We start from the raw sequence: 27,804 nt of genomic DNA on the forward strand, positions 1-27,804 counted from the left end.
GATAGAAAAACGTGGAGGAACATTGAGAAATTTAGCTAATAGCTTCATGATATCACGATACCTGCATCAGGTTAACGACTAAGAAGAAGAAGACACAAAGATGCCTAGACGTTAATCAGGAAGTACTTGCATGTTTTATCGATTTTGAAAAAGCGTTTGACAGAGTACGCCATGATAAGCTAAGAGACATTCTTGAAAGAAAGGACATAGATAATAAAGATCTGCGAATAATTCTCAATCTATATTGGAATCAGAAAGCTAACATCAAAATAGAAAATGCGATATCACAAGCAATAGAAATACGTAGAGGAGTACGACAGGGATGCATTTTGTCACCGCTGCTATTTAATATTTATAGTGAAAGTATCTGCCAGGAAACCTTTTTGCAAGCAAACGAAGGAATCCACTGAAGGAAGGACTTCAATAAACGAAACTGGGGACCAAAACAATGAAATAAAAAGACGTATCTAAATTGCCAGGGCCACCTTCATAAAGATAAGGAAATTCTTCTGCAACAGAGATATAAGCATCACTCTACGATTAAGAATGCTAAGGGGCTACGTATTTAACACGCTATTATACGGTGTAAAGGCCTGGACTCTCAAGCAAAACAACATAAAAAATATTGAAAGTTTCGAGATGTGGTGCTACAGTCGAATGCTCAAGATAGGTTGGGTTGAAAGAGTCACAAACTTTAAAGTAATGCGAAGGATAGGAAAAGACCCAGAAATTTTGTCAAAGATCAAACAAAGAAAACTCAAATATTTGAGTTACCTGATGAGAGGACATAAATACGCATTACATCAAAATATAATGCAAGGCAAAATAGAAGCAAAACGGAATCCAGGCCGTAGAAGAATGTCATGGTTGCGTAATTTGAGAGAGTGGTTTGGCCGTACCACTAATGAACTGTTTAGGTCAGCTGTAAACGAGGTCAGGATAGCGTTGATGATTTCCAATCTCCGATAGAAGTGGCACAAGAAGAAGAAGATTAAAGTGTGACGGTGGGATACTATCGAAGGCTTTATAATGGATTAATCTATAAAGAGAGTAAAAATGTCGATATTTACTTTTCTTTAAAAAAAACTTATAAACAAGTTAAGTTAAATTATTTATATAAATTGTATTTTCACCACTATGGGTTCACATCCCTTTCAATATTATTTTAGCATTTGCTTACATTAAACTTGTAGTTGTTTTATCATTATAAATATATTTTAAAACCGTTATATTACATTTAAATATATTACATAAACCAAGAGCTGATGTTTTAAACAGACATTTACATTTTGTAACAATAAAACCGCATATTCAAATTATTGTCTATTGGTAAATTTTGTTTAAATTTTGTATTAAACTAATTACTAATTACTGAACCTAATTATTTTAAAACTGGCATAAACTAAGTTATTATTGTTTGTGGATTAAACCAAAAAACCATTTTTATTATCTGTTTACATAATTAAAATCAAATATTGTTTAAATTTATTTAACTCCAATAACATTAATATTATCACTCTGATCAAAATTACGCAAGTACGCAATTACGATCTAGTTTCGCAAGACATTAGAAATGATTACTCAGTCATGTAATTTTTTTTTTCTGAGGACGTAATGAAATATTCTCAGCTGAAGTCAAATCTAACAATTAGTTTTTTAAACAACTCTTTACAGTTGGGTCGTACTGTCCTTTGTATAAAATGCATTAACTGAAATCAAGTTTTGTTATTTTTTTGTTTTGGATGACATTGCTGACAGAAATTTCTGGTATACTTATGGTGTTATTATACTCAGTGAAAACGTTCCTTATTCGAACCGATCACGCCTCTCTTCAATGAATCCTCCAATTTAAGAACGCTGAAGGACGGGTTGCTCGATGGCTGGAAAAACTGCATATGTATGATTTTGACATTGAACATCATAAAGGTACTCAACATCATAACGCCGATACCCTAAGTGGACGACCTTGCTCAGAAAAGTGCAACCACTGTGAGAAATTTGAAGCAAAAGAACCCTTAGTTATAGGCAATTGTATAAAACATGGTGGTGGGATTTAACTGAACTTTACTTTAACATTTAAGAATTGTTACGAGTAAACATCAAGATACCTGGGAAAACTATATCCAGCTATTTTTTTTTGCATACCAAAGTTCTATTCATAAGTCGACAGGCAAAACATCAGCGAAAATTTTATTTGGGAAATAGTTGTGGCTTTTTACTGATTCATTATTTGGAACTTCTAAACCTTATGAAGAATATAACTACTTCTACATTCAAAACTTATTTGTAAGATTTTATATGAAGTTTCGAGAACAATAATTTGAGAATGGAGACGTATGGATGGAAGCTGGATATGACAGACGATCTAACGCTACAGGATTCACGAACGGAGATTTGATATGTTTAAATAATCCACTACGGTTATAAGGGGCTATATCTAAAACTACAGACGTAATGAAAAGGTTCATATTTCGTGGTAGCTTAAATCAATGAATTCTACTAGATCAAACGACCAAGGACGAAAATAAAGATCGTGCATCTGCATCGTTTTGCTTCAGATCGAGGAGACAATGGAGTATCAGTGTAGTCAGTCTAATCTAAAGGAGGGAACAATGTTATGACTGACAAGAGTAAGAGCTGTTCTCGATTTGGCAGCTATCGGTTGTCTAGTCAGAGACCGATCGGTATATGTAATCAACCTTAAATCAAAAGTGTCATAGAATGATATATTCCTAGAGCACAACTTTTATATATATATATATATATATATATATATATATATATATATATATATATATATATATATATGAAAATTACTGAGTTCTCAGGAAGAACCGCGTTGAGAATTTAAATTTGACGTTTCGGCACTCATTTTGGAGCCATTATCAAGAGTGATACGGTTCGGTTCGAGTTCGGGGTCTCAATCTGCCTACTCCCCTCACTCGAGACGTACCAGTATCATATTCTATATTGCAAGAACTGTCTCTCGGCACTGAGGTCTCAATCTGCCTACTCCTCAGTGTCGAGTGACAACCGGTCTTACCCTGTGTGGCTGCTTTTATACTCGCTGTATGCGCTGGAACGGTATGCGCTGACGTGGTCTGAACTGACGTGGCCTGAGCGGTGTGGGCGGGAGGTCGCTGAAGCAGGGGTCACCATGTTGCCGGCAATCGTTTCGCGTCATCGCGCGTGTTCAAGCTGTTAGGCTGTTTTTCGATTTCGATAGCTTCACGAATGATTCTCGCTTTTAATAAGCGGATGGTTTTTCCTATTCCGTGTACCGGAAACCCACTCATACAAATCGCTATCTCAATGCCCAGTCACATCATCACCCCGCCCAACTTAATTCAGTCATCAACACTCTTATTTCCCGTTCCATAAGACTTAGCGACAACAATCACAGGTCATCTGAAATCAATTCAATAAGACAAACACTCCTACAAAACGGCTACCACAAAACCCAAATCAATAGAAGCATTCAAAAACTTCTAAACCCCATTCCATTCAAAAAAGAAACCTTGCCGCCGGATCAACCCCAAAATCTTTCTACCTTTCATTAAAGGTGTCACTGACAAGATCAGAATATATATATATATATATATATATATATATATATATATATATATATATATAAATATATATAAATATATATATATATATATAAATATATATATATATATATATATATATATATATATATATATATATATATATATATATATATAATATTGAATATGTTGCCGGTGTGAGTCCATTTCAAAGAGGTAATAGAAGAATTAAGAAAAAAACTTACTCACAATCTATTTAATCTACCCCCAACGTCCGGTTTTGCGTACTACAATTTGCTATGCATCTTCAGATCCTAAGGTACATGGTAAACTAAATGCTAAAATTACAAAAACACGTATTAGGGTGCTGTCTAGTAAAGAAATACAGCAATTATACCAATATTATATGTCTGTGATTATTAAATATGACTTAAATTGATTAAAGCAGACAAAGTAAAATTAAGTGACACAAAATAATCTAGTAAATTGAAATTAAATTATTAGTAAATAACCAATAAATACTACTTACATGTCGGTACAAGAATTATGATTTAGTGATTTAGAAAACATAGTTCAAGCTATCCTGGTTAGCTGGTGACGTATGATTATCGGTTTTATTGTAACTGTTTTCCAATTAGAGGGAGAGTTCTTGAGGGTAGAGATACTAACAAATAAACTAGAAAGTAGGTATTGTGTAATTGTTTGTTGGAATGAATGTGATGTATGTATGATGTATGTAATGTTTGGTACTTTATTTAATTATTTATTAAAAACAGCCAGCTCTATGATAATAAATGAAGGTAGATGTATAATTTGTAGGTGTGCAATAGCTCCAACTTGTAATTATCAAATTATGATAAATTGATTTGATTTAAATTAGGACAGAACTGTTAAAATATGTGATGTGTGTCAAAATAAATTTTAATTTAAAAGGGGGACACTTAGTGGTACTACATCACTTCTAGGAGAGAAAATGGCAAAAATGCTAGTTTTTTGTTGTCTAATAGATTTTTCAGAGGTAAAATTTTACAAGCGATTGTTGGTTAAAGTGTGACAATTCTGATTATATTTCTTAGTATAGTAAATAAGGTTAACCAACTGTATGATTTGAAGTAAAATAAATAACTGAAATAGTGATTAAATATTTAAATAGATAGTTATAATCCAATATGAATAATATTGGCATACTTTTAACAAAGACTAAATGAATTAAATTAAACAATTGAAAACATTTTTGTATCAGAAACTCGAAAATTCAGATTTACAAAATTAAATTTATAGTCTGTATTTGGTAATAAGATATTAAACAAAATGAATATTAAATACAAAGAATGAAAAAACTATTGTCGGTGTGTATGAGCTATCTGTAATGGTATGTGTAAAAACTTTTAGAATTTTAATATTTTATTGTGGACACAGAGAGAAGTGGATAATAGTTGTTGATAATAAATTAATTAACAGTTCCAGAAATTAACTAAATTATTCTAAAATAATAAGGTTGGTAATTCTAAAACCAGACAATTGAGAGCCGGATGTGGATTTAACTTCTGGTAACTGATGAACTATTTTAAACGGTTCAACAGTATATTTTTATCGTATTTTGAGTTTGTAAAGTACAATCACAAGATATAACATCCAGGCCGACAAGAACATTGGTTAGTCTGTTCAACAAATTTCTGTAACACTTTAACAATTTCCAAATAATAATCACTTATGGTTATAATAAGTGTTATATCGCTATTCAACAACACAAGATTTTGTGTTTGATTTAAGCTTGAAACACATTGAGTCTAGTCTAAACGATGCTTTTATGTTATGTTGATGGATTTCTGGCCACGTGTAGTTGTTGTAAAATCAAATCCTATATAATGAGTACATATCCCAAAACCAGGTGAACAATATTAGAAATTTTGGTAAATAAGTTGAGGTATAATACCAGAAAATACTGACATATAATTTAGTTTTTAGAAAAATGGGGTTAATGGAAATATGTGCAGAAACATCTCTAAATGAAGCCAAATGTTTGTTTAAATTTTCTAAATGTTCGTATCTTCGAATATGAACATTATTAACTGCAGAATTTGTCTGTTTTTGTTTTTTTTTTCTGTTAAGTTAGTTTTAAATGTTGAGTAAAGTTTACAGTACATATTATAACATCGATAATATACTACATATTGAGTTAGAACTGATGAAGCTCTGGCAATATAAAGCGAAACGTCTTCAATTAAACTAATGAAGTAGTCGACCTCTTTTTTTTTTATTTGCTAACCTGAATGACCGACCCAACCTCTGAATTCACTAGATGAATACTATTGAAATATAAATTGACGGTCGTAGTCTTATACTACAATATATATATATATATATATATATATATATATATATATATATATATATATTATATATATATATATATATATATATATATATATATATATATATATATATATATATATATATATGTAAATACTTTTTTCTTTTTGGGTGTGGTAGTCAATAAAAAATAGAGCTTTGCTAAGGCGTACTATTTATTCTGAATCCAAGCTTTCGGTGGTTTTTTGCCACCTTTATCAAGGTCTACAAAGAAAATTACTATGTTGTAACAATTTGAATGATGCAATAAAAAAGTTATAAAAAAACTTACCCGAATGTAAGATTCGTGGCATAAACAAATAACATGATATTTATGTACTGCAATTGCAACTAACCTTAAAAATGTTACTGTTTAAAAGACACTTTGAAAGATACATACGTTAAAAATTTTAAAAAACAAAATGAAAGACGACATGTTAAAACAGTCGTCGTTGCAAAATTGATTTCAGTCACATTTCACGAGCAGAAAGAGAGAAAGTGGGAGGACAATTCTTGTTTAAATAGTTTGAAGAAAATACAAAAAACAACTTTGAAACTAATACTATCTAACAAAATACTGTTTATGAATTTTAAGTACTATCAACTGTATTACCAACTTGAAATTGAGCGGGAAATTACAAATATAATTTATAACATAAACAATAAAAAGAAAATAGTATTTAGTAAAGAGGTTTAGAAAAAACAACCAAACTAAACAAAACTGAATTAATAACTGAAGTTTGATAAAAAAAATTTAATTAATAATGAAATTTAAAAAAAAAGAAAAGAAAACTCTGAGATGCAAAATAGCTCAGTCAAAAGTCAATATAAAATTGTAAATTTTGCTAAGATTCTGGATCTCAGATCTTTTATACAGATTTTTAGTAACACTCTTGCTGATATGTACCATCTCTAAGAAGTTCTCTTAAATTTATTTTTCTCTCTGGCTAATATTTTTACATTGTTGAAATCTATCTTATGGTCTAGATCGATAGTATGCTTTGCCAAAGCACGAGTAGGTTTGTTTAATCTACAGTCACTCTTATGAGAAATGATACGACTAGACAGATTCCTTCCAGTTTCACCAATGTACGTGGATGGACATTCAGTACATTGAATGCAATAAACAACATCTGTAGTCTCTAAAGTAGTTAGGAGTTGTTTTATTTTACTATACAGCTGACGTATGGTTTTGATGTTCTTGTTAGCTATTTTGATATTCTTAAATTCTTTGAAAATCTTAGTGAGTTCAACGGTTAGTTTCGGAATATATGGAAGGGCATAAAAATACACACTTGTTGGAGCAGAATTAATTTGTGCTGAGGGCACTGATTGTGACATAGTAAGAATGTTATTTCTATGAACAAAAGGAACATTAAAAATTAATTTATTAATCAGTCTTGGAGGATATGAATTTTCAACAAAAATATTACTACAACGTATGTTGGAGATAATCCGGATGTGATAACCTTTTGACACGTTCTTTCATCGCTAGGACTAAATTAGTTTTTATCCTAGGAGGATGGTAAGAATGGTAGCTTATGAATATATTGCTACATATGGGTTTTCTATACCATTGCGTTTTCACAACATTATCCTCACATCTATGCAATCTCATGTCAAATATCCCTCCCGCTCCTCCTCGCACGTGAATTGCAAGTGTGGGTTTTGTTGGTTGAAAACATTTAACGTAGATTGTATAGAGGTTTCAAGTAGTGCCAAGATTAAGTCATCTACGTATCTCTTTATGAACGGTATTTTAAAATTAATTTATTGCAAACAGTCTTTAATCAAGTCGTCCAAGACATAATTACACAGTATTGGTGAAATAGTGAAACCCATTGGAGTACCAAAGACTTTGGATTTGTACTAACGATCATTAAAAAGAAAAAACATTAGAGTCAAAAACAAAAGTAATGAGTTTTTTGATATTAGTTAAGTTAAGGGTTGTGTGCATGATATGTCATCCAAGTGTTTCTCAACACTAACCAAGATTGTGTGTAATGGTAAATTACTGAACAAAGACACGACATCAAAACTAACGAGCTTATAGTCGATAAGTAATTTTAAAATAAAAGAACTGAAACTGAAAGAGTCCTGAATGTAAAACTCATTGTTATTACTGTACGTTTCTGTGAGAATATTAGTTAAAAAACTTGCCATGGGGCCATTAGGTGTACCTATTGAGGACACTATTGGTCTCATAGGCAGAGTAGGTTTATGAATTTTTGGGAGAGCATAAAATCTAAATTTTCTTTGTAGACCTTGATAAAGGTGGCAAAAAACCACCGAAAGCTTGGATTCAGAATAAATAGTACGCCTTAGCAAAGCTCTATTTTTTATTGACTACCACACCCAAAAAAGAAGACGCATCTCCTGGCTGAAGAACCTTAGAGAATGGTTTAACTGTAGTTCACTACAAGTTTTCAGAGCAGCAGCCAACAAAGTGACCAAAGCCGTTATGATATCCAACCTCCGATAGGAGATGGAACTTTAAGAAGAAGACACCCAAAAAGAAAAAAGTATTTACATATTTTTTCCAAACTAGTCAAAAAATGTTGGACTTCTATATATATATATATATATATATATATATATATATATATATATATATATATATATATATATATATATATATTTATATATATATTAAATATACATATATATATATATATATATATATATATATATATATATATATATATATATATATATATTAGAAGTGATTATTTCGACCAAAAAATAATTTATAAATACGTTCAAATTATCGGGTATAGTGGTCTATAATAAAAATCTTTCTTTTTTCTAAATTACTCAATATTTCGCTATTTATTTAAAAGCTTCCTCAGGAGTAAACTAAAAACAATTTGATCATTACAAAAAATGGCGTACAAATACATTTTAGAACACTTACAGAATTTAAAAGATTTCGCAAATAAAAACTGACATTGAAGTATTTGAAATATTGAATGTCAAGATTAAATTGTCTTAAGCACGTTCGTTACAGCTATACGATAAAAAATTATTTCAAATGTAAAAATAAAAAAAAACAATAAAAGAAAAGTTAGAAGAATAATATTTATTTGATGAATTATTAAGGTTAATTGTTATTAAGATGAATGTTGGCTATTTTTAATATTTATAAATTTTGTTCAATATGTTACAATATATGTTACTTAACTGTCCAGTGTCCGTTTTATAATTTAAAGTGTTTTTATTTTTATTAATGTAATACATTTCAAGAAATAATCTAAAGCTCACATTTTGGCACAGACTGATAACTACAAAAGTAGATTATTTCTTGAAATGTATTACATTAATAAAAATAAAAACACTTTAAATTATAAAACGGACACTGGACAGTTAAGTAACATATATTGTAACATATTAAACAAAATTTATAAATATTAAAAATAGCCAACATTCATCTTAATAACAACTAACCTTAATAATTCATCAAATAAATATTATTCTTCTAACTTTTCTTTTATTGTTATTTTTATTTTTACATTTGAAATAATTTTAATTTTTTATCGTATAGCTGTAACGAACGTGCTTAAGACAATTTAATCTTGACATTCAATATTTCAAATACTTCAATGTCAGTTTTTATTTGCGAAATCTTTTAAATTCTGTAAGTGTTTTAAAATGTATTTGTACGCCATTTTTTGTAATGTTTAAATTGTTTTTAGTTTACTCCTGAGGAAGCTTTTAAATAAATAGCGAAATATTGAGTAATTTAGAAAAAAGAAAGATTTTTATTATAGACCACTATACCCGATAATTTGAACGTATTTATATATATATATATATATATATATACATATACATAAAGTCAGACTCTTACTAGCAGAGTTCTTCGCACTGTGAATTTTAGTAAATAGTTCAATAACTTTAAATAACTAGTGGATTATGTTAAGCTAACTCGATATGAAAATTTTAACGACAAATATACGTGTTTGAATTTCCTTAATGAAGACATTGAGAATATTAAATAATTTTTCGCTTAATCGTTCTAATTAAGTTAAAACAACAAAAATAATAAGGAATATAGGATTTGAAACTAACCGAATTTAACCAACATGCGGTATTATAATACCGCAACGACCACGTTAACGATTATGGTTGCGACAAAAATTGGAGTACGTTAATCACAAAGTGCAACAAATGGCGCTATTATTTTACCAGTAGTAGTTTTCCAGCCTCAAAATTACATTTTAAATTTAATATTACACAGAATATATTATTTAAATTTAGTTTAGACAAGTAGTATTAAAAATGTTTTTTTAACAAGTGAAATGGTTATGATAATAGTTTGTTTTTACAGATAAAACCCTTTCAGTTCTTCTAATATTATACTTTCGTTCTGTAAATAAACTCATGGAGAAAAATATCGAATATTTTGAATTTTTAACGAACACTTAATGAACAATTTTACGTTTTTATGCGGAGAAAATTGCGAAAAAAATAAATGCTTAATATTGGGTAAATAATGTTATTTTACTTTAAACTTAAATGCTAATTTAAATTGCTTAAACAAGTCTTTTTAACTACAACACGTGCATGATCAGTAACGAGTATTCTCCCATCTAGCTCTTATTACTGCTTACATGCTTCTCGTTATGCTTGCAAGTAAAGTTTGGTCATATCCTTGGGAAATTGCATTCAATTTATCCTGTGCAGCAAGACGAAGCTGCTCTATCGTATTTGGAATGCGTGATATTTTAGGTGACCCCACATGTGCTCTATTGGATTTAAATCCGGGCTAAACGGTGGTCAATCGAATCTTCGAATTTGAACCTCGTCAAGATAATGACTTACTATGGCAGCGGCATGTGGTCGAGCATTATCGTGCATTAACATGAATCTGCCATATTCAATGTAACCAACATATGGCAAAACATTATCTTGCAGGATATTTTAAACGTAAGAGTCAATAGTCATCCATCCAATCACTTCCACAATTGCAGTGCGTACCTCTCAACTAAAACCTTTCCAAAGAATTATGCCCCCACTGCCACAACTAACGGTCTGGGCGAGATTTCAGCTCGCGAATTGTTCTCCAATTCTTAGTAGACGTGGTTTTGACGATCTAGCTTCCATAATAGGATTCTGGTCTCATCAGTGAAAAGAACATTTTCCAGTTGTCGATATTCCACTAAATATGTGTTCTTGCAAATTCTAAACGACGAGCTTTATCAATTTGGAGCAGACGTGGAACTTTGGCGGGCCGTCTGGGCTTTAAGTTTGCTTCTTTTAATCTTCGTCTAACTATTTCTGAACATACATTAACTTGTCTAACATTTCATAGCTTATTTCTGAGGTGCATCGATGTCAATGCGTGTGATATCTTTTGTGCATATCCTTCCTCGTACAAAATGATCTGTGCTACTTGGGTTTCATCGCAGTATCGAATTGGTGGCATACTTGTTTTAAACTAAGTTAAATTAAAACAATATTTAAATAAACTCAATAAATTAAACTAAAAATAACCAAATTGTTATGATTTTTTCTTTACGTGAAGATAGTTTTTTACAATAAAATGTACGAATGACACTAAATGCTGAATAAACGTCAAAATATTTCAAACCAGTTGATTACATTAGCCTACTATATGAGTGTCATCAGTAATCTAAAATTTATTTGAAATTGGGAAAAGCATGCGAGAGGCCTATGTTCAGCAGTGGACGTTAGAGGCTAGTTGAAGTGTTTACAGGTCCGCATCGTACACATCGGACGTATCGTACGCATCGGATTTTTGTACGCATCGAACGTCTGATCAAAATTTGCAAAATAAAACTACACAGATACTATCCAACATCAACAGTTATTTCTTATCCAACAAATTAGTTTTGAATGAAGAGAAATCAAAGTATATGATTTTCACGTCAAATAATTTATTAAATAATCAAGCCACTATAGAAGCAGCAATAGATAAAACAGACTGCACGAAGTTCCTGGGGGTACTTCTAGACTGTAATTGTAAATGGTCAAACCACATTTCTAATTTGAAATCCAGATTAAGTAGCGCATGTTATGCATTGAGAATTCTTTCACGTCTTTTTTCATACATCAATATTAAAAACAGTATACTTTGCCCATTTTTACTCAATAGCCAAATATGGCATTGAAGTCTCGGGTTGTACCTCTGAATTAGAGCAGATATTCGTACTTCAGAAAAGAGCTACTAGGATAATGTATTAAATGAAATTTAGAGATTCTTGTAGAGGCATCTTTAGACAAAACAATATTCTTACAATTCATGGTCTGTATATATTTTTGTGTATAATGTATTTACATAGCAAAATTTATGAATTTAATAAATTTCAATTTAACCATGTTTATTCAACAAGATTCAGAGACAATCAATTTATGCTTCCACAACATCGTCCTGTTTTGTTGGAAGGTAGCACACATTATGCAGCCATAAATTTCTTTAACAAATTTCCAATAGATATACGAATGAATTTACATCAACCAAACTTTCGGAGGTGTGTACATTAATACATTTGTGAGCTAGAGCCATATTCTAAAAATAACTTTTAAGTATGTTTTATCGTGTTTATTAATTTATATACTTTTAAAAAGTACGTCTGTAACTTTGACTTGTCTCATACATGTACTTTGAATAATGTCGCATGTGATCAATAAATTTGACTTGACTGTTTGCCTTGTATAAAAACTTGTGTAAGTGCGTCCACTGATCCGCATCGAACGGATCGCATCATCGGCAATGCCGAAGCGTTGCTTCCAGAGGCAACTTTTGCGATGCGTGCCGATGACGTCATATGGAATTCCGATCAGTGCCGATCAGTGGACGCATTCTGCGCGCTCTCTTCGCAATTTTTATTTTATTCCATTCCATTCTACATTTTATTTTATTATTTATTGGGGTGTTTCGAGAAAACAAAGTTTAAAAATGTTGATCTCTCCAGCTTTTTAATAAAAAATTTGATATTTTTAATGTATAACTTTTTGTATGTAATCAAACAACTAAACTCAGTTTTAACTTTTATTTAATATATAGGTATATTCAGAAAAAAATATTACAGGCCATGATAAGTAAATTATGGGGATTAAAATATCATTAATATTATCCACAAGGAATCTACGTTCCTGTATTTGGCTGTGTACCATATATTAAAAAATTAATTAATATCCTTTGTAAAAGGTATATATTTAAATATATACCTTTTACAAATGATTTTAATTAATTTTTATTAATATTACTCATTTTTTATGTTTATTGGTTTTTCTCAAGACATCTTGAGTATTTAACTATGAAAATTATTCTCGTTAAAAAAAACAACACATTTTTATAATTACACCTATTAGAGTTGTTAAGGATGTTACTTAGAGAAGTGTAAAATTGAATGTTAACAAAGTGAATAAAACGCGTAAATTATAAGAACTATTATTTTAATTTTACGAGTTAATATTTAATAATAATAATCTATTTGTCAAATCAATTTGAAATTTTAAGTTGGGAATAAGCCAATTTTGTGGCTAAATTGATATACCAAAATATTAACAACTATTGTAACAATTGCCGATACTCGCATCGGCAAATCCGATCGCTACCGATACGGTGGACGCAGTGTGGAAAATTAATCCGATGCGTACGATGCGAACCATGGACGCTTAGCTGATGCAGATATCTTTTAATTATGATATTGTTTTTCCAGTAGTAGTATTTATGTTATTACTAGTTTTATTTTCATAATCAATACAAAATTCTAGCCCCTTTATTCGTTTAAGGTTTAGTTCATACTATTCTATTTTTCTCCGTACGGATCTAGATATCAATATTAGTGGAAAAATAGTAAAAATATGTGACACTTATATTCAAATCTTTTTCATTTTTTTAAGGTATAGAATTTTTAAGCGGTCATCGAACTGCTTTTGAAATAAACTTATTATGTATTGTTACATATACGAAACCAAATATTTAAATTCAAATCTTATACATTCGGTAAGTAGTAATTTCGTTAAGAGGTTCATTCGTATCCTATTCTCCGTCACGTTATCAACGTACATTCTATGCACGTAACGAAATACTCAATTCAGGGGAAAGCGGGAGATTTATCCAGTGGCGATTCGCCATGGAAGAGTAGTCGTGAAAATCAATGAGTGCTATAAAAACAATAGACCTCAATAACAAAATGGTTTTATGGCTTTTGTACTTATTGAAAATGAAGTATGGTAGTCTATTCAAAGAACATAGTAGTTAGTTAACTAATAAAGTACAACAATCCTCTGATCTAAAATATTATACAAGCGATTTTATTAGAGAGTTGAACAAAGGAAATACAGTGGCTAACGTAGTCGGTTTGTTTATAAAGGAAAAGGCAACAGTTGATTTCTGTTTGTAGAGGTAAAAATATGGTTTGACTCAGATAGATTTTCTGCTTTTCAGCACAGGATTTAGTATAATTATTATATCACAGAAGGTCACATTCTTAACAGACTACAAGTCCATGGGACATTTTAAGGGGTCAAGTTCATATACAATTTGTATAGCTACAGCTGACTGCACAGGTAAAATTAACTTACCACTCTAGAGGAACTTACCACTGTAACATTTTTGTACGGCATATACAACTTCGCTAGGTAAAACCAAAATATTAACCTGTGACCTGATGTCGACAAAAATATTGGTACTAATAGCAGGGACAATCTTGGATTTTTAAAAAATTTCCACCTCATTTTTGGCAATTTAATACAGCATGGCATTCATAAACATAGTTTCGGATCGTAATTATGTTACTTTGTTTGCAATTCTACTCATTTTGGCTGGTACTGGGGTGAGAAATCAAGGGCGCAACCCTCTATTTTTAAGTACTATAAATGAGATTATTTGCGCCAATATGAAACTCGCTGATTTAAATTTAGTTGCATAAAATAATAACATTTTTGGAAATGCTGTAAATTTTTACAAAAACAAAATATATGGAAAAAAATGGTTCTTAATGGCTTTAAAAGTATTACAGTCCAGGTTGTAAGGCCGCACAAGTAAAAAAGATGTTTCTGAGTCGGATTCTTTAAGGATTTAAATCTGTTTAAACATGTCTCCTTTAAACAAATCAGAAGGGTACAGAGCAAAATTTTTGCGCAGACATTGTTTTTCTTCTAGAATTTTTTGGGTCAGTTTAAACAAAAAAGTTTTCTTGCCATTTTTCTCTAAAATTGATGGTTTTTAAATTATAAATAATTTAAAATCTCATAAAAGCGAAAATACGCACATTAGATGCTGGAAAACCTATATAAAAATTATTATTTACAGGTTGTTTCTAAATTGAAGAGCAGATTTAATAAGGTCTATTAAATTTGTTTTCTTTTATTTTTCATTACCAAGAAATTTATCTTACAATAATTAATAATAATACGTTTTGTGATGACGGAAAGGGTCGATAATAAATTAATACATGCCAATGAAGATAGATATATAACACAAAATAGAGTTGCAAAAATGTAACTTAGAAGTAAAAATTAACGAAGACAGGAGAAAGGCAGAAGAAAAATTAGAAGATATACAACAAAATATGAGACTGGGATTAAATTCTCTAGTAATATAAAAAATCTGTATTCTAGAGTATACATAAATAGTTTAAGACATAAATTAAGATTAGTGAATAATATTAATAAATAAATATAAGGTTGAATGCTCGAATAAATGAACTTTGATCAGATAAAAGGCATATATCGAGCACAGTTTAATTTAATCTTGCCCAAGTACTTTCGATCCCTAGATCATCTTCAGGGGCATTTCGTCAATTGCGGCTTTCTGACAAGAACAAAATGTCATAAACATATAATTGTATATTACACTACACTACAAAAGGACAAACAAACACTTTAAAATTATTAAGGAAAAGCTACATTGCGTGCCGAAGCCGGAGACAAAATGGCTCCTATTCTAAAGTATTCTAGAGTATTCTGAACCAATTTCAGTTGTAAGTTCATCGTCAAAGTAAGTACAGTGTTCTGCAATCCGATTAGACCCCAACTGGGTGACGAAGACACAATTTTTATTCGCAAGTTAACTAAGACAATTTTAATTCGTGGCGTTATTTTTTGTACAAATAAACTTTTTTCTCTAAAATGATTTACGAAAACGAACAAGCCAAACTATTGGCACTTTGGCTGACACTCGAAGATGATGAGTACAAAATTATGGACTCCGACGATGAAAACGAAATTGATCACATAAGTAATCAGTGTAATTGTGAACAAAATAAAGAAATTAAGGAACTAGAAGTATTGGAATCTGAAAATAAGCGAAAAGAATATAAAAAATATCCTTATTTATTCTAAAATATTATTTAGGTTGGGGTTCTAAAACAAAATGGAAAAAACACCATAGTAATAAAGCAGTTAGAACAAGGGCAGAGAACATAATTTCGAACTCAACAAGATCCAAACCATATTCTAAAAACGCTAAAACTCTTTTAGATTGCTGGCTTCTTTTTTTGATGAAGAAATGCTTGAAAATATCACGGTGTGCACCAATGTATTGATAGATAAAAAAGTGTTAGCAAAAAGGCAACAAGGTCTGATAAGTTGGTTCCTAATAAGACAGTTCTTGAAAGATTTGTCGCAAGTTGTCAACAAGGTTACTTTACCAGGACAGTACTTAACCATTGACGAGATATTAGAGTCGTTTCGTGAGTGTTGTTCATTCCGGCAGTATAAACAAGCCCGCAAAAACCGGATTAAAAATTCAGGCCCTAGTAGACTCCCGTACTTTTTATGTTTTTAATATGAAAATTTATTTACATACCCAGCCAGATGGGCCGTACTAAATAAGTAATAAACCCATTGATATTGTCCAAAGACTGATAGCACCAATTTCTGGTAAAAATCGAAATATCACTTTCGATAATTGGTATACCTCTTACGAAATGGTGAAAATTTTGCATGAACGACTTAGTTTAACTTCAGTAGGAACTCTGAGAAAAAACTAGCGAGAGATTCCCACAGAATTTATGCTGATTAAGAAAAGACAACCACAGTTCTCGGTATTTGGATTTCAGGGACATACAACTATGGTATCTTTTGTACCAAAAAAAGGAAAAAACGTGATTTTATTATCATCACTTCATCACGATGATGAAATAGATAAATCTACCGACGAAAAACTTATACCAGAAATAAAAAGTTTTTATAACTTTACAAAAGGAGGGGTTGATACGATGGATAAGTTGACAGGAAATACAGTGTAGCTCGTAATTGTAGAAGGTGGCCACTAAGAATATTTTTTACACTAATGGACACAGCTGGAATCAACAGCCAGGCAATTTACAGAACAAACACTAGTAACTGACTATTCAAAGAAACGTCGTATATTCCTGTAAGATCTGGGATTAGCATTAGTTAGGTCAATTATGGAATAGTTCAAGTTTTCGGAGAAAGTGACCAAGCTCCACCGACAAAGCAACGTACGGGAGGTGGACGGTGTCAAAAGTGTTCCAGAAAATCTGACCGGAAAACTAAACAAACGTGCAATCAATGCCAAAATTTTTATTAATTAGATCACTTTCATCGTATTTGCGACGAATGTATCCAGTTCCGGTACTCCTAACTTTTTTCAAGCTTGGATATCTAATGTCTTTCTTTTTTATATTTTTATTTACTTCAACCTTTTGAAAAAACTTTTGGAAAATCTCTTATTTTGAATCAATATCTTTTGTTTGTGAATTTTTTATGTATTTAGTGATTTTTGTTTGTAGGAGTTTTATTATTTTGTAAATTTTACCTAATATGCGGTAAAATTTTATCCAGTGGTAAAAACTGCTGTTATTTATGAAAACTAAGCTAGTCAAATAAGATATTTAAAAAAATAAATTCGTGTTCAAAATGGTTGTTGAGTTTCTCCAATCAATTTTAAGTGGAGTCAATAATACCCGACTTGGGTTATTATAAACACATTTTTCACCTGGGTGACGCGTGGTTAAAAATCACAATGGGTAGTGATTTTTTGTTAACACCGTTGTTAGCAGGTTAATAATTCTTGAAAAGAACTGGTGTTTTGGGTACCATCATCTAACGATTTGATGATTCCTTTTTTGATGTTTATGTTGTGGTTTGAGTGGAAGTTTAAATATTTGTTGGTGTGATTTAGTTTTCTGTAAATTTTGGTTGCATATCCTGTATCCTCTTTTGTGATTAGTACATCCAAGAAAGGAAGTTTCTTTTTCTATAGTAAATTCGATAGATTTTTCCTTATTATTGATGTTCATCTAGAATTTATCCAATGCTTTTGGTCCATACGACTAAATGGACAACACATCATCCAGATATCTCCACCGTACTGTGGGTTGTTTATCTAGTTTGTGTACAATGTTATGTTCAAAAACCTCCATGAATATAATATCTGCTAATAATAGAGATAGAGATGAGCCCATGGCTAATCCGGAAAATTCCAATTAATTTGTGGTCATTAATTCCGGTCATTACAATCAATTTGTGGCTTATTCCAGTCAGTCGGTTCACAATTTGTTGATAGCTCACTACAAGTTTAACTCTAATTAGAAAACTGAAATACAGATAGGATAGGTAAAACGATATAATAGTAATAACCAACCTAAAACTGACGGTTTAAGACGTTTTCGACTAACCCACCTTATATCTGAAGGAATACAATACCTTATAATCCTATTACGGGGGTATTTTGAATGGTTAGAGATGAACGACCAGTGTCGTAGAGTATATGATTGAAACATTTATTTGAACTAAATAAATATATTTTTTAAATTGTATTTATGTAATTTGTATTTTTTAATAAAACTTATTTATTTTATTCAAAAATAAAAAGTTTCTTGCCATTTGTAAAAGATACATTTATTTAATTAAGGAAAAAGGCGCCAAATGTATCCTGGCAAAATTTCCAATGTATTTTAAATGTATCCATTATTTTTGAATCCGGAGAAAACTAATAAATATTTTTGAAAAATTTAAACGCAGAATGAAAGATTACATTATTACTTAGGGCAGAAAGTCCCTGAAAACTTCTACAATGTTTATTTTAATATGTTATGTAACAGGGGTGAAAATAAAAGAGAAAATATAGTATAATTTTTAATTGAAAATATTGCATGCAAAAGAAACTTTTTATTTATTCTAAAAAATATTTTATTCTGCCTTTAAATTTTTCAAAAATGCTGTTTAGTTTTCTCAGGATTTGAAAAAAAAATGGATACATTTAAAACACACTGAACATTTTGACAGGCGACATTTTGCGCCTTTTCCCTTTAATACCTTACGATTACAACTATTATTACTTACCTTATATAATTACGATTAGAAAACTATTCAAATTCAAAATAAATAGGATCAACTTCGGAATCCGAGTCATCTTGAGGGTTAATAATTAGCGGTTGTGTCTCTACGGTCGCATCAATTATGTTATCAAGATCCCACATTTTTTGTTCTTCTTCTATTACATGCCTTACTGCATCTTTACAGTTTTGTTCTGAATATGTTGTAAAGACTCGCATAACAATTCACGTACAGCTTGTATTTTATATAACGTATTTTTTCTAGCCACATAACTTTTTATTTGTGCCCAAATGAGTTCAATTGGATTTATTTCGCAGTGGTAGGGTGGAAGTCTAAGGACTGTAATGTATCGCCTTTCCGCCATTTTGTCAACTACGTATTCCTTGAACTTAGATTTGTGTTGCTGGGCAATTTTTAGAAGTTCTGCTTTTACCATTCCATCTTCGTAAGGCAGATACTTATTCCGCAGCCAGTCAAGAATATCCTGTTTCTTCCACACAGTCGTTGGAAGTCTTTCTACTAGTCGTAAATGATAAGGTGCATTATCTAATGCTATAATTGAATTTGGTAGTATGTGTTCAAGTATCTGCTCAAAATACTCTTCGAAAACAGCAGCTGTCATCTCCTCGTGATAGTCTTTTGTGCTTTTGGACTGAAATTCCAACAAACCATGCTTAACAAATCCTTTTTCAATGCCAATGTGAGAAATTATTAATCTACTGCCTTTACCAGAAGGTGGGTAGATACCAGTAGACCAACCTTCCATAAAGGCTTGCCTGGAGCTTAATATATTTTTATCTGACCAAATTTTTTTTAGAGTATGACCTGAGTTTACCCACGTTTCATCCTGGTAGAAGATGGGCCTTCCTTCAGCCCGGAATTTTCGTATGGATCTTAGATAATTTCTTCCCCAACATATTATCTCCTCCCGGTCAATCAAAAGTGATTTTCGGTCTGATTTCTCCCACCGGAAATTTAATTCTTTTAAAACTTGCCACAATTTAGTTCGTCCGATATGAGGCAAATCCGGGTCGTCTCTAACTTCTTGTAAAATTTTGTTTAGGTTTGGTATTTCTTTTTTGAAAAAAAAATCCATGAATTTTCCTTCGAATACCATTTTTGGCAAATTCATCGATTTCAATAGGCTTTTTCCCTCTCTTTAAGTGTTCGTTTGTGTTTGGGTTAGCTATACCGTGTTTTTTTATTTCTGATAGGAACCTATATATCGTTGACTCTCCTACGCCAGTCATGTTGGCACTTTCGACTATGTTGCGAACAGTGTTTGTGGGATTCTGAGAAACCAGAGCATCGTGAACATTCAGGACAATAGTCTTCTCTCTTGGTGAATAGACAGACTTACTGACTGTACGCAACAGTACCGGCGTAAAACATGATGATGTTGATGATGAAGCCATCACAAACAATCCAACAAAACGAGCACGAGCGAAAGGTACGTATATTTTCGTAGGTATATGGAATAAAAAATCACTCACGCACTGCATATAATTCGCAAAAGAAATATTTGAGACGCTAATTACTGCCTTAGACGCGGACACACCGACGAGCCGTAAATTACATGCGATCAAAAACGTACTAAACAAAAAAAATTGTTTACGTTCGTAATAACTTCACCCTTTTAAGTTAAGTTTCGAATATAAACTGAACAAACGAGGCACGTGGCCAAAGCATACCCATTATATTATTAAAAATCTGGGGAATTCCATCCTAATTATCTTGCAACGAATAGTACCTTCGGATATGAATTCCAGGTTTTCTAGTAAAGTGATTAAACGCGAAGATTAGTATTGAAATATCCAAAGAGATAAGGTATTCTTATTTACAAAATTGTTAATGGTTAAATTCTTATTTTTATTAATATAATATAATTACATAACATTAGCCGTGAAAGTTTTAATTGTTTTTTTGCTAAATATATTAGTATTAAAATATTATTATTATATATATATATATATAACAGCATTAAAAAATATAATATTATTATTTAATGAATAAACACCTCAGGAACGCCTATGGTTTACCACCGTTTTATGAGTTTGAGGCACATTTCGTGCTCTCAACAATTTATGAACGGAGAATAGTATTTAACTCAAGTCAAGTTGTTTCAGTGCGTAATTCCATTTTAAGTTTATATGGCATAAAGCGGTTTAAAAAAACCATAAATAAATTATTATTATACTGTTGCATTTCAGGATATATTACCCACAAGGTCAATTTTTATTTTAATTAAAAGAATATCATGCTGCAATATTACAGTAAACAGTTTTCCTAAAGTTTTAATATTATGTGATTTTATAATAAAAATAAAAAACATATTCGTTATATGTACAAAAACAAAAATTAATGCCCTTGATTTTATACAAAATATGTAATTTAAATAAAATTGCATAAAATTCCAACTTAAGATAAAACGAGATTAATTCCATATAATTATTTAGTATACCTGGAGTATCTTTTTCATTTACCGGATATATTGTTGGTTGATATTACATTTTGAGCATGACAAAATATTTTATATCCCGCTCAGAAAATCCCCAAGGACATACACTATAAGCAGCTTTTTCGCTTTTTCAAGAATCTCTCTATTGAAATAATTTTACTAAGGATACGCTGATTACGACGCAATAGTGCTCTTTAATCATGTGCAATTTAATTAATTCCTAATACAAATAATAATTATCATATTGGATATTTTTGGTAAATACCGTATTAAGAGATATTAAATATTTTAATAATTTAAAGCAAACTTGAAATAAAATATATTAATATCAAATATAATTTTCTATTACTAGCAATATACATAAAATCATTTTAAATTAGCATATCTGGATTATTTTTAGCTAATATTTTTTAAACTCCATCAAAGTTCTTTCTCCTGAGATATATAGACATTTTAATCAACTGAATAATTTTAATTTAAAATTTGGGACTAAAAATCCAGCTTGATCACTAACTGCCTCTCTTTTTCCAGCAGGAACACGCGGTGAAGGAAGCAGCTCACCCAAGTATCCTGTAATCGTTTTCGTCCACGGGGAGAGTTACGAGTGGAATTCGGGCAATCCCTACGATGGCAGCGTCCTGGCCAGCTACGGGGGCGTGGTCGTAGTCACCGTTAATTACCGCCTCGGGATCCTGGGTAAGTCATTTACAAGGGGTATAAATTAACAGGGGGTGGTCGAATAATTGATGTGCAAAAGGAGAGTGTCGTCAGTAGATGGATATCTTAGATAGAAGTAATGGAGAGTCTGTTTAATTCAGAATTAATAACGGGATGTTTAGGGTGCGTCCTGCAATTAATCTGTTAACATATATCTTCGTTTTAAGCCAAATTGATTGTTTAACTTACTAAGACATCAACAAATGATTAACTTGTAGCGTATGTAACGTAATACAATTGTAAAAGAAAAAATGTTTTTAAAGTGATTTTTTAATCATCTTATATTTATTAATGTTAGAAAAATATTAAAAAGATGTGACAGACAAATAATAAAATAAACAAACAAACAAGCAACAATTGATTACATATAATGTTAATTCATAAATTGTAATAATTATTAAGGTCTAAATTTTGATATTATTTTGAATTACTGCTTTTTATAAAGAGTACATAAATAATAGTTTTTACGTAAAATAGGGTTGGTATTATTTTTATTATTATTAAGAAATAAAACAAAAGACTTGACAATATATTAAAGCAAGAATTATAACCAAATTAAAATATAACTGGGCACTATCAGAGGTAGCAAAACATTTTAATATAAAAGAACCACAGTTTTTGTATTAATAAAAAATGGAGGAAACAAGAAACTCTCCAAAGAAAGCGAGGGTCTGGAAGACCAAAACTATACTTAATTTAGATATGTAAAAATGGAACTAATATTTTGTATTATATCCATCAGCATTCATAACAGCTTGTAGTTTTAGGTCAATCTGTATGAAAGGAACTATGAAATTGTCTTCTTCAGATAGCTCTTCCTAAACCTGTTGTATACCTTTCTACAGCTCTTCAGCATTTTGGGGTATAAAATTACGCCAATACAACTGTTTTATAAAAACCCCCTACACATTCGTGAAAAGCATGATGTTTTCTAGAATATTCAGAAAGTCTGCCCAACAAACCTGTCATCAATACACCATACCATTCCCATTTTTCTAGATAAAATCCGTCCCTATACATTGGCTGTAAAATGGCCAGCTGCTTGATATCTATCAATATATAGAGGATTAAATCTTTTATTATCTGGTTTTTACACACCCATTTTGCCCTTTTTAGAAGATTGAAAAATTTTCTCATCTGTAAATATTACCCTGTTCCAAACATCTTGATTTTGTAGCTGATGGTGTAAAGCAAATGTAAGTCTTTATTGCTTCTATTGTGGTGTCAGAGCTTGTTTTTTGCTGCATTTCGTTACCTAAGACGCTATGCTTTAATTCTGCGCCAAGTTGTTGTCTTTCTTTCCGGAAACTGTGACATATTTCTTGCGGTTTTCGCATCTTCAAAAGGATTCTCTTCTAATATCTCCAAAAGCGTACGATCTTCATGAGTTGTAGATATTTTTGGTCTTCCAGAACTTTGCTTTTTGTCGAGAGTATCTTGTTTTCTCCATCTTTTATTAATATTAAAAACTGTTGTTCTGCTTACGCTAAAATGGTTCGCTATGGCAGATAGTGACCAACCATCTTCTAATTTCGTTCTAATTCTTCCTTTTAGTTTATTGTTAGTATGTCGAGCCATTTTTTGAGGTTGAACCGAATAATTTGTCTGGCAAATTTTAAGATTGGACAGTGAAAGTAACAGTATGTAAATATTAAGAATTTATCGTTCAAAATACACTGCTTAATTTTCTACAAAATACGCTTTAAGAGTCTGATTTTTTCCTGATTTAACCTAAACAAATATTCCAACAGTCCATTAACCTTGAATAATTAACCTCAATTATGGCTTAATTTGGTGATTATTTTAGAGAAATTTAAAGTCTTGGTATTTAACTACATATTACAATACAACTTGTAACGTATATTTTGTCTTATAGGGGGTTGAAAATTGGAAAATTGGAAAATTAGAAAAGGTCCAACTGACTCCTTTGGTCAATGCTTAGTTACATGTGCATGTGAATTTAGAAATGTGCTGATCACATCTACATGATTGTGACTACCAATCCAAGCTGTCATATGTCACATGTCACCTTAACATTTCCGTTAATACCGGGAGCCATTCTCTCTCCTGTTGCCGACCAGAATGTAGCTTCGCCTATTTTTTAAATAATTTTAAACTGTTTGTCCTTGTTTAGTGGTGCGTTAAGTACAATTTTATGTTTAATTTTATGTTTATGACATTCTGCGATTGCTGGATAGCCCAAAATTGACGAAGTAAGTCTGAAACGTTAATCACAAAAAAAAAACTTTTATCATCTATTAACTTCGAGTTATTATCGAAGTTAATCAATTTCTTTATTAAAAAAAAACGTTCCTAGGCTTATTTCAGATGGCCTTGAAGATGATCTAGGAAGCGAAAGTACTTTGGCAGGATTTACTTAATAAAACTGTGCTCGATATCTGCCTTAATTTTATCAAAGGTAATTTATTCGAGCATTCAACCTTATATAAATTTAAAACCTTATTGTTCTTTTCCTAGTGTTTCAGTAAGTTTATTTGTTATCAGTTTAGTTGTTAATTTAGGTGTTCTTCTTCTTCTCATTGCGCCGTCTCCTTTCGAAGGTTGGCGATCCAAATGGCAATTGTAGTTTTGGAAACTGCTGCGCAAAAGATCTCTGCGGATGAGCGGTCGAACCATCTCCTCAGGTCTTTCAGCCACGAGTTCTGGCGTCTTCCTACTGATCTTTTGCCCTATACTTTTCCTTCCAGTATAACTTGAAATAATTCATATCTTTCGCCTCTCAGCACATGACCCAAGTATTGCATTTTCCTCTCTTTGATTACTCTTAGTAATTCTTTTTGTTTACACAAGCGACGAAGTACCTCAACATTAGTAACTCTTTGTACCCATGGAATCCTCAACATTCGTCTGTATATATACATCTCAAAGGCATCTATTCTTTTTTCTATTTCAGAGTCCATTGTCCAACTTTCACAGCCATACAGTAAGACAGAAAAAACGTAACATCCGATCATTCGGATTTTAAGCTGTAGACTAAGGTCTGATCTTGTAAAAAATGTTTTAATGCTCACGAATGTTTTCCTTGCTTGTTCGATTCTTGATAGGATTTCTTTTCTTGGATTACACTGACTATTGATATTTGTTCCCAAATATTTTATGGAATTTACCTGTTCTATTATTTGACCCTTGGCATACACCTGTACGTTTATTGGTGTCTTTGAAAATACTAAAGTTTTAGTTTCTGAAACGTTTAGATGTAAACCGAACATTTCGCTCTGGTGAACTACCGCATTTATTATATTTTGTAGTTCTTGTGCGTTGCTTGCTATTAAGACGGTATCATCAGCATATCTGATGTTGTCTATGCTGATTCCGTTAATCTTAATTCCGCCTTGGACCTCGTCTAATGTTTCTCTGAATACAGACTCCGAATACAAATTAAAGAGTAGCGGTGATAAGACGCAACCCTGTCTCACTCCTCGTCGGATTTGTATGTCTTCGGATGTTGTGTGCTCTATTTCAATTGTTGCCGTTTGGTGCCATTATAGTTCTGAGATAATTCGCAAGTCTTGTTCGTCAACTCCAGTTGTTCTCAAAATTTCGATCATCTTCTGATGGTTAACGATGGTTAAATTTAAGTTTTATATTTAATAAATTAATTTGTCTGTAGGAATTCGGGTTTCATTTGTCTCCCCTTTTTAAGATATGTATAGATTTATATTTTTTTTAGGATCTTCTTCTAAATGTGCATATCTTCTAGAGATTTTGGCGACCACATTGACCCATCTTTATTTATTCACAGCAGCTCGAAATAGATCAGTTGATGTTAGACTAGTTCACTTTCTAAGATTGGCCAGCCAGAATCTACGTCTACGTCCAGGGCCTCTCTTACCCTCAATCTTGCCTTGTAGAATCAAGTATAGAAATCGATATTTATCATTACGCATGATGTGGTCGAAGTAAGTCAATTTTCTATTTTTTTTTTATGGTGTTAATAATTTCTTTGTTTTTTTTTGGCCTCTGAAGAATAGTTATGTTATTTGTGTGGTGTATATATAAGACCCTCAACATACGTCGGTAGCCCCACATTTCAAATGCCTCTAGTCGTTTTATGGCATCTTGTGTAAGGCTCCAGCTTTCTACTCCATAGAGGAGGACACTAAAGACGTAACATCTAAGAATTCTTATGCATATAGTGATACTTAAAGATAAGTTACAGAGAATCTTCCTAAGGCTGTCAAAAGAGCTTCTGACTTTTTCAATACTGAGTTTTTATTTCTTAGCTATGATCACAAGTATCCTTAATATTGCAGCCCAAATAGCATATTTTTTCCACTCTATCTAATGGCGTATCGCCTATTGTAATTTGGGCATTTATGTTGGTGTTCTTACTGATGATCATTATTTTTGTCTTCTTGCAATTTAGTTTTAAGCCGTATTTTCTACATGCTCAATCATCCTTTGGAGCCCCTGCGCACTATCTGCCAGCAACACTGTATCGTCTGTATATCTAATATTGTTTATAAGTTGGCCATTTACAGCAATCCCATCTTCTAATTCGTCCAAGGCCTCTCTAAAGATGTTTTCAGAATATATGTTAAATAATGCCGGTGAAAATACGCAACCCTGTCTAACTCCTTTTTTGACTGTGAAGATCTCGGATAGTTCATTTTATAATCGTACTGTTGCTTTTTGTTGGAGATATAAATTTGCGATCAGTCTTATATCCTTACCATCGAGTCCTGATGTTTTTAGGATATCGATTAGTTTCCTGATGTGGGACTTTATCAAATGCCTTCTAGAAATCAGTAAAACATGCAAACATATCGCAGTTGACATCCCTGGCTCTCTGTATTAGAACTTGCAAACTAAAAAGTGCTTCCTCCGTTCTGAGTCCTGCTCTGAATCCAAATTGAACTTGACTTAAGTGTTCTTCTAATTTGAGTGAATGACAGTGAGGAGTACTTAAAGTACATGGCTCATCAAACTAATTATTCTATGTTCTTCACATTTTCTAGCGTTTGGTTTTTTAGGAAGTGGAATGAATACTGATAGTAGCCAGTCTTTTGGTAAGTAACCAGTCGCGTAGATGAATAGTTTCAAAAGCTGTGATTTGGTGTGCATATAATCGCTTTAAAATTTCACCATGCACCTCATCAGGTCCTGGTGATTTCCCATCTTTAATCCGCTTTATGACTTCTTCGTTTGTTATTTCTGGGCCGTAGGCATTGTTTATTTCAGTCGGACTCCGTGATGGATCTTCGAATAATTCTTACATTCTTTCCATCTTCGTAGTTTATCTTCAATGGTAGTCAAAATCTGCCCTCTAATGTCTACAACTATGCCTGTATTGTGTTGTTTTTTGGTAATCTCTATCTCTTTAATTTTTTTGTGCATATGGAAATCGTCATGTTTGCGTTGTAGTGTTTCAACTTCTGTACATTTCTCCGTCAGTCATGCTTTTTTTCCTCCTTTTTTTAGAATGCTTAT

At 31.5% G+C, this 27,804-nt stretch overlaps 1 protein-coding gene across 1 annotated transcript in view; it reads left to right on the forward strand.

Annotated features, from left to right (window-relative positions):
* Positions 1 to 16,001: 16,001 nt before the first annotated feature.
* LOC140433870 (neuroligin-4, Y-linked-like) overlaps positions 16,002 to 27,804 on the forward strand; it is a 1,297,086-nt gene continuing 1,285,283 nt past the window's right edge. The window contains exons 1-4 of the mRNA XM_072521844.1: positions 16,002 to 16,157; positions 16,227 to 16,273; positions 16,353 to 16,564; positions 22,171 to 22,332. Coding sequence (XP_072377945.1) covers positions 16,002 to 16,157; positions 16,227 to 16,273; positions 16,353 to 16,564; positions 22,171 to 22,332 — 577 coding nt within the window. The remainder of the gene's footprint in view (positions 16,158 to 16,226; positions 16,274 to 16,352; positions 16,565 to 22,170; positions 22,333 to 27,804) is intronic.

The sequence above is a fragment of the Diabrotica undecimpunctata genome, chromosome 2 (assembly GCF_040954645.1).
Source record: "Diabrotica undecimpunctata isolate CICGRU chromosome 2, icDiaUnde3, whole genome shotgun sequence".
NCBI lineage: Eukaryota > Metazoa > Arthropoda > Insecta > Coleoptera > Chrysomelidae > Diabrotica > Diabrotica undecimpunctata.